Source organism: Chrysochloris asiatica, unplaced genomic scaffold, assembly GCF_000296735.1.
Source record: "Chrysochloris asiatica unplaced genomic scaffold, ChrAsi1.0 scaffold00012, whole genome shotgun sequence".
NCBI lineage: Eukaryota > Metazoa > Chordata > Mammalia > Afrosoricida > Chrysochloridae > Chrysochloris > Chrysochloris asiatica.
In genome coordinates, this window is record NW_006408530.1 from 7,867,148 (window position 1) to 7,881,366 (window position 14,219).

The 14,219-nt window shown below is 39.9% G+C and overlaps 1 protein-coding gene across 1 annotated transcript in view; it reads left to right on the forward strand.

The window, feature by feature from the left end:
- The first annotated feature begins 4,677 nt into the window (after window positions 1-4,677).
- The window catches only part of RBM43 (RNA binding motif protein 43), an 18,959-nt gene continuing 9,417 nt past the window's right edge, over window positions 4,678-14,219 (forward strand). Inside the window, exons 1-2 of the mRNA XM_006834595.1 lie at window positions 4,678-4,746; window positions 12,111-12,321. Coding sequence (XP_006834658.1) covers window positions 4,678-4,746; window positions 12,111-12,321 — 280 coding nt within the window. The remainder of the gene's footprint in view (window positions 4,747-12,110; window positions 12,322-14,219) is intronic.

Genomic DNA, 14,219 nt, shown 5'->3' on the forward strand with positions numbered 1-14,219 from the left:
ATTCAGAGAAGGCAAAAATCTCTTTTGTAAACAAGACTTGAACAACTTTTATTCTAATATAGCATGCTTTATGAAGAGCCAGCCAGCAGAATTAAATTCTTATTGAAATGCTGTTAGATGTTAAACTTATACCTAGTCAGTTCTGCCTGCCATCTAAAACAGAATGAAGAGCTAAGAGCTTTGTTTTCACTTCCAACATTTTTGATGTGCACTACCATCAGAAACACTCATCAGTCTCATTTCTTCTCATAATGAAAGATGATGCTTACAAACTGGATAATTTGTAATAAATTTTCATATTCACGATTCTAAAAACAAAAAAATCTCACTGTATCCTGGTGTTCTCTGGAAATAGCAACGTTCTTTAAAGCTCCCTAAAAGATTAAGAATATATTTTATTTATTCACTTAGTTAGCTTTTAAAGCTTTTATCATGATTTAAGTGATAGTTTACATGGTAGAAAATTTATTTTGCACTCAATCACCTGTGTTTTGTTTTATTGTATTGATTACAATCTCCTCCATGCACCATCATTAACAGTATCTGCCTCTGTTCGCTCTTTTTTTTTTTTTTAGTGTACACAAAAACATGCAGGAATACATAATTATCTAAACAACCCAAGGTCATATTTTGTAAGCCAGTCTCCTGTCTACCAGCACACAGCCTTTCTCTTTCCATGATTCTATTGTCCTTAGCTGCTCTATCCATGAGATCACCTCTACCTCCATTTCTGTTTTTGCTGCTTCTCTGGTTAGGATCTCATATTCGGTTCTTGCTCTTCTCTCTTGATGGTCCTAGGGTCCTCTGTTCCTGGAATGCAAGATTAACTACTCCCCACTTTTTGTTACACAAATTCTACCTTTATAGTTGTGACAATCACAATTAGTCATGATAACAATTACTATTGAATAAAAAAAAAAATCCTATCTCCATCTCCTTTCAAAGTACCCATCTAAACAAGATGAAAAGTATTCAGTGGGAACTCTACCTTTTCCCACTTGCTCTAGAACTAAACTCTCTCTTGAAAACTTGTAAACCACTTCCTGCCTTTACAGCCAGTGTCTAAGTTGCCCATCCCTATCAACCCTGTGAAGTGAGGGAATAGACTTAGTCCTTGATGTGAAGACCCCTTCTCTCTTGACATTTTGAACTATTACATCCATAAGTAAAGGTCAAGTTAATCTATGCCAAGAAATTTGGGAGACAACTACCTGGCCAACTGACTGGAAGAGATCCATATTTGTGACCTTTCCAAAGAGAGGTGACCCAACAGAATGCGGAAATCACCTAACAGTATCATAACCATTGCATGTACGTAAAATTTTACTATAGATAATACAAAAATGGCTGCAACCATACATTGACAAAGAACTTATAGTGGTTCAAGCTGGATTTGGAAGAGGTCATGGAACAAGGGATATCATTGCTGATGTCAGATGGATCTTAGCTGAAAGCAGAGAATACCAGAAAGATGTTTATCTGTGGTTTATTTTCTATGAAAAGGCTTTCGATCATGTGAATCATGACAAACTATGGAGAACATTTTGGAGAATGAGTTTTCTGGAACACTTAATTGTGCTCATTTGGAACCTGTGCATAGACCAAAAGGCAGTTGTTTGAATAGAACAAAGTAATCTATGTTGGAAGAAGTACAGCCAGAATGCTCCTTGAAAGCCAGGATGGCCAGACTTCGTCTCTTGTACTTAGGACATATTATCAGGAGGAACCAGTCCCTGGAGAAGAATATCATGTTTGGTCAAGTAGAGGGTCAGAGAAAAAGAAGACCCCAATGAGATGGATTGGCATAGTGGCAACAGCAATGGGCTCAAATGTAGCAACAATTGTGAGGTTGGCTCAAGACCGGGCACGGTTTTGCTCTGTTGTGTGTAGTCACTATGAATCAGTGTAGACTCGATGGCACCTAACAACAACAACAACAACTTACATGAATTAGTTACACTAGGTCAGCATACAATATCCAACATTTATCGCTGGTTGCCAGGCATGGGAGTGAGCGAGGGGAAAAGGAAGACTCAATACACAGGGACATGGAGTTTCTGTTAAATGTGATAGAAAAATCTGGGAGCAGATAAAGACGATAGTTGAACAAAATGGTGAGTATAATGCCATTAAAGTTGACATGTGCAGACAGCTGAAGCGGGAAATGTTTTATCCCTTACATATTTATGAGAATAAGAAAACATTCAAAAAATTCTCATTCATATTCCATGTCCATCACAGGTAATTATCAAAAGTCAGTTCATTGTAATCACTTGGAGACCAAAGTTGCATGAGGCCCTATCTTGATCGGGATAGCCAGCTTACCAAAGTAAGGAAAAGTAGTCTGGAGAGTCTTGGTTCAGTAATTAAATAATGTGATTCAGAAATAATACTTGTTATGTCCAGCCATTATCTTCTGGACCAGAAATAGACATGTGGCTCATTCAACCATCAGAGGATTGGAAACTTTTGTCTTTTGAAAAATGAAGAACCAGATATAGTTGAGCCAGAAAAATAAGTAGCACAATCTGTCCTGCTGGTCACCAGTATTTTATTCACAATCCACATGCAAAATTGCTTACAATCTGTGTTACTAAAGAAGATGAACTAAAAATTCCATTCAATGAAAGCATCAAGCTCAAAGTGCAGGAAACTCTGGGTAATATGTGGTAGCTTCTGTATCAGATCTGATGAGAATCTTTTTTGTTTAGAAAGCCTCCATGTATCCAATTTGCAATGGTTAAGTTAGAGTAGCGTAACTGCAATAAATTCTCTCTCTTGAAAAGGGAAAGAATGGGAGACTTACAGCAGTTACTAGGCCAAAGCGATTTTGAAAACCTATTGAGTAGATAGATGTGTACCTCCAGGCCCCAGAGTATGTGGACATTTTTTCTTTTTTTTTTTTTACTAAATCCTGATTCTACTCCCTCATAACTTGCTCATTGTCCTCAACAGTTCCTGAATCTACCCTTTGGGGTATTCTTCTTTGTCATTTTCTTCCTTGGCTAGAGCTAGAATGGGCATTTGAAATAGCTCCTTCTTGGAGTCTGAAAAGCTTTCTCAGAGTATTTCCTTGAGTACTGTCTTGGGACCAAGATTCTTTTGTCTAGAAAAGTCAGAGTCTATAGTCTGGGCTGGTGTTTTTTTTTTTATTCAGTACAACTCTACTTAAGTCTTTTTGGGCTTGCTGAATATTTTCTTCTGATCAGTTTACATGAGGGCATAAATTAAACTTATTCTCCATCAACACTTTCAGAGATGAGCCAGTTGCCGTAATTGAGAGAAATTCGCCAAAGCATTTTTCTATTGGACTCAGATCATGCCACTAAGTAAAACTAGGGTGAGTCACATCCTATGGTAAATTGGGAGCATTCTTAATCCTTAATTCCACCTTAATCCTACTTCTTAGACCCAGTCTGAATCCTTACTCCTTAGTCCTACCTTAAGCCTTATTCCTTAGTTGTGCCTTAATTCTGCCTCATTAACAACTCACTTCAAAATGGGTCATTAATCACAGGCACAAAGGTTGGGATTTACAATAAACTACAGAACGGAGTCCTGGTGTGTTGTTATGGGTTAATGTGCTGGACCACAAGGTTGGTTTGAATTACAAGATTGGCAGTTAAAATTTACCAGCCGCTCCTTGGGAAGCTTATACAGGGTTGCTATGAGGGTCAGTAGTTCGAACCCACCAGCTGTTCTGAGGGAGAAAGATGAGGCTTTCTGCTCCCGTAAAGATTCACAGCCTCGGAAACCCTGTACAAGGTCGCTATGAGTCGGAACTGACTCCATGGCACATAACAACAATACAGAATGGAAGAAAATGGCTAGAAGGGCCATAATAAGTAACTTTCCTGCATTTACTCTTTTTTAATAAATTAAAATGCATGTTCTCCATGAAAACATATCTAGTTTTTACTACAATGCTATTGTTGGTAGCTCCCATGTGTTACAGAGTAGAACTGATCTATTGGCTTTTCTTGGCTCTAATTTTTATGGAAACAGATTTTCAGGCTTTTTCTTTCGTGGCGCCTTTGAAGGAGCTCAACTGTATACCTTCCGGTTCAAAGTCAATCAGAAACTGCTTGCACCATCCAGATTCCTTTTTGATAAAATTAGAATAATACTATTATATCCTATCCTTTTCTTTGCACAGTATTTTCACATGGGTACACATTCATTCATCAACAAATAATTGTTGATGTCCAACTATGTGCTGAGAACCGAGGGGTATAACAACAAATACAGCAGTCACGCTTGTCTTCTTCTTTTTTTATTTACTAATCTGTCTTCTTTTGTTGTTGTTAATTTATTTAATTAAAAAAAATTAGCACTATAGAGTTATAGATTTGTTTTAAGGAAAAAGCACCCTTAATTCAAATGTGTTTTGTAGCGATCCCTTTATTAAACCTTAAGGAACCCTGGTGGCAGAGTAGGTTAAGCATTGGGAAGCTAACCATCAACCCACCAGCCATTGCAAGGGAGAAAGGTGAACCTGTCTTCTTCTGTAAAGCTCCACATTCTCAGAAATACTAAGGAACAGTTCTACTCTGCCAGAAAGGGTCACTATGAGTCAGAATTGACTCCCTGGCAGTGAATTTTATTAAACCTTAAGCAGGACAAACACAGGACAAAGACAACCATCTAGATGTGGGAGACCATCAGCAGGAGGCCATAATGGTGTCCATCTTCTACACCATCCTGAATAAGTTATGGACCTTCAACACGAGCAAAGATATGAATACAGTATTTTTAGAAGTCTATGCGAAGGAGCTCTGGTAGCGTAGTGGTTACGAATCGGGCTGCGAACCTTAAGGTCAGCGGTTCGAAACTACCAGCTGCTCCGCGGGAGAAAGATGAGGCTTTCTACTCCCGTAAAGATTTACACCCTCGGAAACCCTGTACAGGGTCGCTATGGGTCGGACCCGACTCGATGGCACTTAACAACAACAACAACAACATGCGAACTATTAAGATGGTATAACACAGTTATGGAATGACAATTAACTAGTGGTCAAACTTAGATTGGGTAATAGAGACAGCGTCTTTGAGGAAGGGGTCATTTAAGATTCTAATGACAGCAGAGACTTTAGTACAAAGGTCATGAAATACTCTTAGATTTGGTGGCTTGTTGTGTGGTCAAAGCAGAAAAATTAAGAACACTGCTAAGCAAGGAGATCCAGGATATTTTGATGAGGAAACTGAATTTTATTTAGAGTGAAAGCAATAAAGTGTTTAAACAGAAGTCAAACCTGATTTACATTTAAAAAAGATTACTCTAAGTGTGGTGTCAAGAATTGATAGAAGGGGAATCAGAGAAGACGGAAGCAGGACCAGGGTATTGTCAATGGCAGTATTTCGGGGCTTCAGTTGATCAGAAGTACCAATAAATTAGATGTGCAAAGAGCACAACTGAATCTTGAACTTGAGCTCTTAGATGGGTTAAAAACACCAACCAATTGTTATCCATGTGATCCCTCCTCATAGAGCTATACTCTGTAGTTTTCAGTGGTTGATTTTGGAAGTTCTTTTGAAACTGGTGCACCTGGACTTCCAACCTTTCAGTTACCAGCCAAGCACTTAAACTTTGCTGATATCATCCTGGGACTCCCCTGGCTAGTGCTGCCATTGAGGGGGAAGTTAAGGGCGGAAGGAGAGTTTCACATGCTGTTGCTAGATTTCAGATGCTTCTAGAAGTTTAAATGGATGCTTAAATATATGAATAAAATATAATAATAAATAAAATATAAATTTGGGGACCACAGGTCTACCTCACTTTTTGAACAAAGCTTTACAGTCTTGTGCCTTAACAGTATAACATCAGCTGCATAGGAATAGTGCTATAGCTCTATTCGAGCTCTGGTAGCTATTGGGTTATGAACTGGGCTGCTGGCAGCCATTTAGCAGGAGAAAGATGAGGCTTTCTTCTCCCCGAAATATTTATAGCCTCCGAAACCCTATACAGGGTCACTATGAGTTGCTCAACATAGTTCTATTCATGGGCAAACTAGGTAGTTTCCAGTTTTTTGTTTCTTGGTTTAATTAATACCTGTATAACAAGCATCGTACAAGTACATTTTTGGACATTTTCATCCCACAATTTATGCCCAGTAACTTCAGGTTCAGTTCTAAAGTGAACGAAATTACAGGATTTGTACATTATTTTGCATTTTGATGGATCATGGAAAAAGTTCTTAAAAATGCTCGTAGGTCTCTACAATTACACTAACACGAGCTTCCTCACACTTTTGTTTCTCTAATTTTTGTCAATCTAATTGTGGAAAAATGCTGTCTCATTCAATACGTATTTCTTAGCGGTGAGGTTCAACGTCTTCATATTTGTTAATCGTCTGCCTTTCGTCTTTACGCTCATCTGACTTTTACTTTGAAGCCAAGGAACACCTTGTACCCCTTAAATGCCAGACTTAGTGTTCTGAGCATGGTGGGACAAGGTGGTGAGCTATTTTATTTGTTGGCAAGCTTTTCATTCGGTGATCTCCATTTGGGTTGGGCTGGGAAGTCGGTGAGCTTGGGGAGAAGGCAGAGGTGTGGGGTAGGGGCTGACTCTGGGGAGAAAAGTGCACGTAGAAACTTGGATCCAGATTGTAATAGCGTCAGGATAGACGCAGCACTCAGAGAATCTCCAAACGCCTGCGGGAGAATTCCTCGGAAGCCTTCGGGTATCCCTCCATCACAGTTTCAAAAGTTGCGAAACGACTAAGGGCGTTTCTACGAACGCTGGCAGCAGTATTCCAGACTCTGAGCTCCCACCCAGAGGCGACTAGGCCAAAACACAGGGGGGGTGGGTGGAGGGGCCGCATTCCTACTTACTGTCTCTAAGGAAGCGCTTAACCAAAAACCGAAACCAAAACCTGCCCACTCGGTCCAGCCCCACCGGCCGCGCTCCTTAGGTTCGGCTTCCAGGCGATTTGGGTAGGGGCGTCTCTGCGCGTCCATGGCAAGTTGCTTTCGATCTGGGCATTGAGGGTCCTCTTCATCTTGTCTCATTACTCTCCAGAGGGTTGGGGACCCTGGCGGTAGCGATCGAGGGCGCGAGGTGGGCAGGGGCGGCGCGCACAGTGTCCCAGGGCCGGCAGAGAACCGCCCACCCCAGCGACTTTTGTTTACTCCTCGGTACCCGCTCTTGCTCCAATTCAGGATTCTCGGTACAATCCAGATCAGGCCCTGTGAGGGAGGCGCAGCTCCAAGGGACAGAGAGAAGCCTGCCACCTCCCGCACCCAATGCCCCTTTGTTTAGGGGACAGAGTTGTGTCGTCAAAGATACCATCGCAGGCTGTGGTAGGGCTTGACAGTTCTCTCACGCCTTAGGAGAACTAGATGGAAGAGAAATTGCCAAGAAATGGAAGCCACCGTTTCCGCTTGAGAAGGCTAGAGGGAAGGGATTTGCGCCAACGACACATATTAGGAAGGAATCTTGATATCTTTGGTAACTGTATTGTGAATCCTTTTCTTTTGTGGCCTTAGTTTTTTCTCTAGAGACACAAAGGACTCTGTTTTTTTCACCATCTGTGCTGGCTAGGGAGAACAGTTAGCAAATGGGAGATTTTTTCTTCCCTGCTTTTCCCATTAGGTCCCTAAAGCAGCGACAGGGCCTGTAATCTCTGTTATGAAAATATTAGAGCTCAAAAAGTCAAAGCAGTTGTGAAAAGCAAGTGTATTTTTTTTTTTTTTAGCAACAAACAATAAAGGTATTATCAATAAAAATAAGATGATGTTGGGAAAATAGATATAAACAAATGTAGTTTATGGGAGCCCTGGCAGCATAGTATCCACCAGCCTCTCGGCGGGAGAAAGTGAGGCTTTCTGCTCTGCAACAGACTTACAGCCTCAGAAACCCTGTACAGGGTCGCAAAGAGTCATGATCTATAAACACTGGACTGCTAATCACAAGGTTGATGGTTCAAGCCCACCAGCCGCTTTTCAGAAACCCTATAGAAGGTCCCTTTGAGCAGGAACCCGCTCTATGGCTAACAACAACATTAAATTTTTACTATGTAAAATGAGGATTTCATTCGTATGACTTTTGACTTCTTCCCATCTTCCCGAGCTTGAAAGCTGCACAATATTATTTAAAATTTTTCTATGGATCATCTTTGTAACTTCAGTAAAACACAAACATTTCCCTGCAATATAAAAGGCAATTGTTTTTCCTTTCATCCTTTTTCTGTTTGTTAGCTGTGACTTATCTTTATATTGACAGGTTTAGATATCTTCACTTTGATGATGTTGTTAAGTGCCATTGAGTTGGTTCTGACTTTCAGTGACCCTGTATAGGGTTTCTGAAGAATGGCAGGTGGGTTTGAACAGCCGATCTTGTCTTTCAAACTGTGGTTGAGTACGTTATCCTGCAGCATCAAACCAGAACTCCTCACATAAATGTTGTTGTTGTTGTTATGTGCCGTGGAGTCGGTTCCGACTCATAGCGACCCTGTACAGGGTTTCCGAGGCTGTTAATGTTTACGGGAGCAGAACGCCTCATCTTTCTCCCGCTGAGCAGCTGGTAGTTTCAAACTGCTGACCTTGCGATTCGCAGCTCGATTCGTAACCACTACGCTAGAATGTAATCATATTTAAATCAGGTACTTTGAAGACTTGACCCATTTATTCTAAAGTGTTTGTATTATTATGTAACTAACAATAAACTTTATAGCAGAACCTAATAGTGTATGTCTTTTAGTGTAATAGTGTATCCTGACCCTTTACCACTCATAGAAAAATATTCCTAGTAGCTGGGTCAAATGGATGAACTTTTTTTGCAATTATAATTTGATAAAAAGCAAGTAAACAAATAAACCAGTTTTTAGTTTAATTTTTATCTCTAAAGCTAGGGCCCTTTTAATGCCAGGTATGGGGGTCCATTCTCTTGGTTGCCCATATCCATGTTAACAGGTCAAAGTTTGCCTAGAATGTACATTCAGGTTGTTTTTAGCTAAATAATTCTCAAGTTTTGTACCTGAAGTTGTGGGCCCAGTTGCCTTCATTGTAGTATGTGTATGTGTATACATATGTAGAGCGGGTAGAGGAGCAGGGAGTTTGGGAAGTCAACTGGAACACTTATTTTGTTAACAGCCTTTCAACAGTCCTTTCAACTGCGAACCTCAGTGTCAGCAGTTCGAAATTACCAGCTGTTCCGCAGGAGAAAGATGAGGCGTTCTGCTCCTGTAAAGATTTACAGCCTCGCTATGAGTTGGAATCGACTCCACGGCACATAACAACAACAACAACATGAATATTTGGTCTTCCAGAAGTTTGTTGAAATGTTTCCTATATTGATTGTTGCCCTTAACTGAGTTTATTCTTTTACTTTTATTTTGGCATTTTCTTACTTTTTGTTTCGTTCTTAGGGAGAGGAGACAGTGCATCTTTTTGATCTGGAAGGTTAACAGTAGTATTTGCCCATAATCAGTGGAGTCCTTCAGAATCTTATATACCAAGCACATATAGGATCTTTGTATTAATGCCAATCAAACATCTTGTGTCCCCTGGGCAATTTAGGACAGAGTATATCTGAGCTCTAGTGTAATTAACTAGTTCTAGTTACACTGACTAGCCACTTGGAGAGGCTTATATGAGGGTAAGTCAGAAAGTATTGCTACTGGTGTTCTAGTTCATACATGCACACGTTTATTCCAAACAAAATGAGTTTAGACTTGTCTCTAATCAGTGAATGACTGCATATAAGCTCTCTCAGTAACATACTTGTCTTAGTCTCATTGGTGGTGGTTATGTGCCGTGGAGTCAGTTCCAACTCATACCGACCCTGTACAGGGTTTCCGAGGCTGGAAATCTTTACAGGAGCAGAAAGCCTCATCTTTCTCCCACAGAACAGCTGGTAGTTTCAAACTGCTGACCTTGTGGTTCACAGCCCAATTTATAACCACTACACTACCAGAGGTCCTTTTAGTCTCATTAGGGGACCTTCAAAAACAGGCTGATCCAAACTTTCAAGACAGAAAGGCTATCTTAGAAGGTGATAGCAACTTTTTTTTTGGGATTCCCAAGGGGTTATCTTGATAGATCATCTTATAGGACACAGGACAATCACAAAGACTTATTAGGAAGAAGTTTAAGCAAACTGAAAATTGCACTAATGAAAACAAAGCCAGGAAAGTTGTGCCAAGGAATTTTTTTCTATCATGAATTTTTTTCCTATCATGAATTCTTTGAGGACAGCAAGAGCTGTCCTATGAGAATTTCATTGGGAGGTCTACCCCATCCAAACTACAGTCCCGATCATACCCTTACAGATTTTTTTTTTTTTGTTTCCCAAATTCAAAGAACATTTAAGGAGACACACAATTTTAATCCCTCGAGGATGCCCATAGTGGGTTTTAACATAGTGTAAATAGGAGAACATAGAATTCTTCAAGAAATGGTTAGAGAGATGGAAACACTGTTTAACTCTAGTATATAGATCTAGATGGAGGGTATGTCTAGAAACAATTACCTCACATTTCATTATTTTGGTGTTTTTTGTTTTTTTTTTAAAGCTACATATTTTGATATTTTTTAGTAAAGATTTCTATGCATTTGTAGCAATACTTTTTGACCTAACTCTCGTATATCTACTTTTAAGACAGGGTTGGGGACAAATGAAAGCATTTAAACAGAGGCCCGTTAAGTGGATAATATGAGAAGTTTAGAGAGAGACCATGGAGGGTACTCTGTGTAAAGCATGGTGGCAGGGTCTGCAACAGTAGGTGACCTCTGTGGTTGAGTTTGATATCAGATACAGGGGGCTTCAAAATGTTTCTGAAAAAATTCCATTATCTTTTAATTTCGCTTATTTTCCTTGCATATGCTGGAAGACAGGATTTAAGTCCACTGTGGCTCCCAGACATTGGCAAGGTTTTCTTCTTTATGGTCACTGCTCCCTGATTCTGCCAATTTGAGTAGGGGTTGCGTTTTTTACTGGCTTATTTACTTTGGCTCTACAATAAAGAAAACATATTGTGATTCCGAAACCAAGAAAACATAGCTACTTCTAAATTACCATATTTTGTGGTTGTTGTTGTTACTGTTGTTGTTAAGTGCCGTGCAGTCAATTTGGACTCATAGTGACCCTGTATAGGTTTCAGAGGAGCGGCTAGTAGGTTTGAACCATCAAGTTTGAAGTTCAAATTGAACTTGTGGTTCAGTGTTTATCCTACAGTGCCACACCAAACTCCATTTTGTGGTTGTTGTTGTTATGTGCCGTGGAGTTGGTTCCGACTCATAGTGATCCTGTACAGGGTTTCCGAAGCTATAAATCTTTACGGGAGCAGAAAACCTTAACTTTCTCTCACAGAACAGCTGGTAGTTTCAAACTGCTGACCTTGCGGTTCGCAGCCTGATTCGTAACCACTATGCTACCAGAGTGGTTAGTCACTTTTAATTTGTTTTGTGTTATATTTCTTGACCTTTTACTTTGTGACTTATCCCATTATGTTTGTTAGGTGCCATCAAGTCAATTTCTACTCATTGCGACCCCATGTGACCTCTATGGGGCAGTTCTACTGTATGAGAGCAGATTTTGAGGTCTTATGCCAGTAGAGCAGCAGGGTGGGTTCAAACCACTAACCTTTTGGCTAGTAGAAGAGTGCTTAACCACTGTGGCACCAGGGAGTCTTCTTTAAAATACTTAGACCTTCCTAAAAATCAGACAAATAATGATAACATTTGTAAAAATAAAGATTTTTCTTTTTTTCATTTAACTCCCAAATTCATGTAGAACTTATTTTGGTGAATGATGTGAGGCAATGATTTGGCTTTCATTTGTTTTTAAAGTATCTAACCAGCTGTAATAAGGAAACCTGGATGCATTGTGGATTACGAGTTGGACTGCTAACTGCAAGGCCAGCAGTTCAAATCCACCAGTTGCTTTTTGGGAGAAAGATGAGGCTTTCTGCTCCCATAAAGATTTACAGCTTTGGAAACTATATTCAGGGTTGCTATTAGTTGGAACAAACTCAGTGGCACACAACCACCATCTCTAACCAATTTTAATATCCTCTCTATTAATAAGAGAGTCTCTCTCACTGGCTTGTGATGTCATCTTCATTCAGTAGAGTCTTACATTTTTAAAGCATATCCTACTTTTTCTCTTACAGGCGTCAATTTCCAATGTCATGGGATCCGAAGCTTCCGAAAGAACAATTGTAGTTGCTGGTCTTCCCATTGGTTGTTTTAGTGATCAAACAGTGGCCATATTAGTGAAGATTCACTTCCAAGATATTAAGAATGGTGGTGGAGATGTTGAAGCTGTGATTTATCCAACAAGAACCAAGGGAGTTGCATATGTAACATTCAAAGAAAAACAAGGTATTTTCAAACCCTAGATATATTCTGTTGTGAAAATTTTAAAATGCATTCCATTGAAGTGATTCTTGGTGCAAAAATGGAATGGAGGCCATGTCTGATTTCCTCTGGCTTCACAAGCGGGAAGGAGAACCAAACTCAAAATCAGCCCAAGGCCGATTTCCTATGAGGCAGATAGGTCAGACATGCCTTCACTCTATGATCGTCTCTTCTGACAGCAACCATGCCGCCAACAGCATTCTCTGCTTCACATCTGGGTTTGATAGTCTGTTGCAATGGCCGCACAGAACTCATAGACAACACTAACAATTATGGGGTTTATTAGGAAAATGAACAAGGTACAATTCAGGATCAGAAACAACTCAGGATGCAGCATTTCATCAATAAAGAATACCTCTTTTCTGCTGCACTGCAGACTTGCTTACCTCTTGTTTTTGCCCTTTCAGCTATGTGGGCCCTCAGCCTTTGCTTGGCCAAGTTTTGCAAAGCTTCCTTAGTCAGTCTGTAAGGCAGTGCCCAAAGGGCACATTCTGCAAGCCAGCTTCCTGCCTTTAAGTACTCAGCTTTATTGGGTCTGTGGGATGGTAAACCCACAGCCCTGTCTCTTCAGGCTGCCATCTCTGTTACGTCCATTTTTTCCAGGTCTGGATCTCACACTTCGTTCATGGCTCTTCTTTCTTGATGGTCCTGGAATTTACTGTACTGTCTTCTGAGATGGCGCCTTTAAACTTAGCAGGATGGCAAAACTAACCAATCCTAGCATTAGCGTTCTGTACACCCTATTTGTATGATCCCACCCAATCATTTGGTAGAGTTAAGAAGACTCTGAATAGAGAAGTCATATCAAGTTAACTCAGGTACCACACTTGGGAAAAGTAAAATCATAGGTAAGTTTTTTTTTTTCTTTTTTAAATCTTGTATTCTGAATATTAAAGTGGGCAATATTACCTTAGCAAGAATATGCGTATGTCAAAATGGCTCATGATGAATGTGCTAGTGACTGTAAAATTCTCAGACTCTTCTTTTTTTCTATATTTTGAATCCTTCTATATCTTGGGATAAAAGTGATTCAGTTTACTGTATAAAATTGGTAAACCACAGAACTTCCCTGAACACAAATTTATCTATAATCTCACAACCAAGGATAACTACTTTGAGAGTTTTGAAGTGATTTCAGCAATAGAATTATACTGTTTGCTTTTATTTGCTCAAACCAAAGATGCCTAAGACACAGTACTCAACTAGATATTGTAAGGTAGTATCTGCTTTATTACTAGTAAAGTTGGATTGGAGAATTATGACTTGACTCTGTGATCAGATTGAGCAGTCCTGTTTTCTGCCTTCCAACCCTGACCAAGTTGAGGAGAGTTGGTCTGCAGGATGACACACTTGTTCCTCTTCATGGATGGCACAGCCTTCTTCACTGTGTAGTGGCTGACAGAATGGAATACCAGAGAACAATGTGTCTCCAGGACAGCCTCATGGAGGTGAAAGTAGGAGAAGAGAAAGAGCATTTGCTCTGATAGAGAGAGATCCCAAAGGCTATGGATTATCAGTGTCTTTGTCTTCTACCATTAGTTAGTGCTCAAATGGGGCTATGCATGTAAGGGAATCTTCAAGGGTAGAAGCTTCCCCTTGATTTCTCTAAGAGAATGTCAGTGTTGTTAGAAGTTAATATTTGGTGTGTCAAATTAGTAATTCAGATAGAGGGTTATTCATTCAAATACTCACAAGTTAAATGTCTATTTGCCTTGTACCATTTAAGCCTTGAGAACACGGTAGTGGATGAAATAGGCAAAATCTTTTCTTTCATGAAAGAATGGGGATAAACCCATTGCTGTAGAGTTATTCCTACTTATAATGACCCTAAAGGCCAAAGGAGAATCTCTCCATACAGTTTC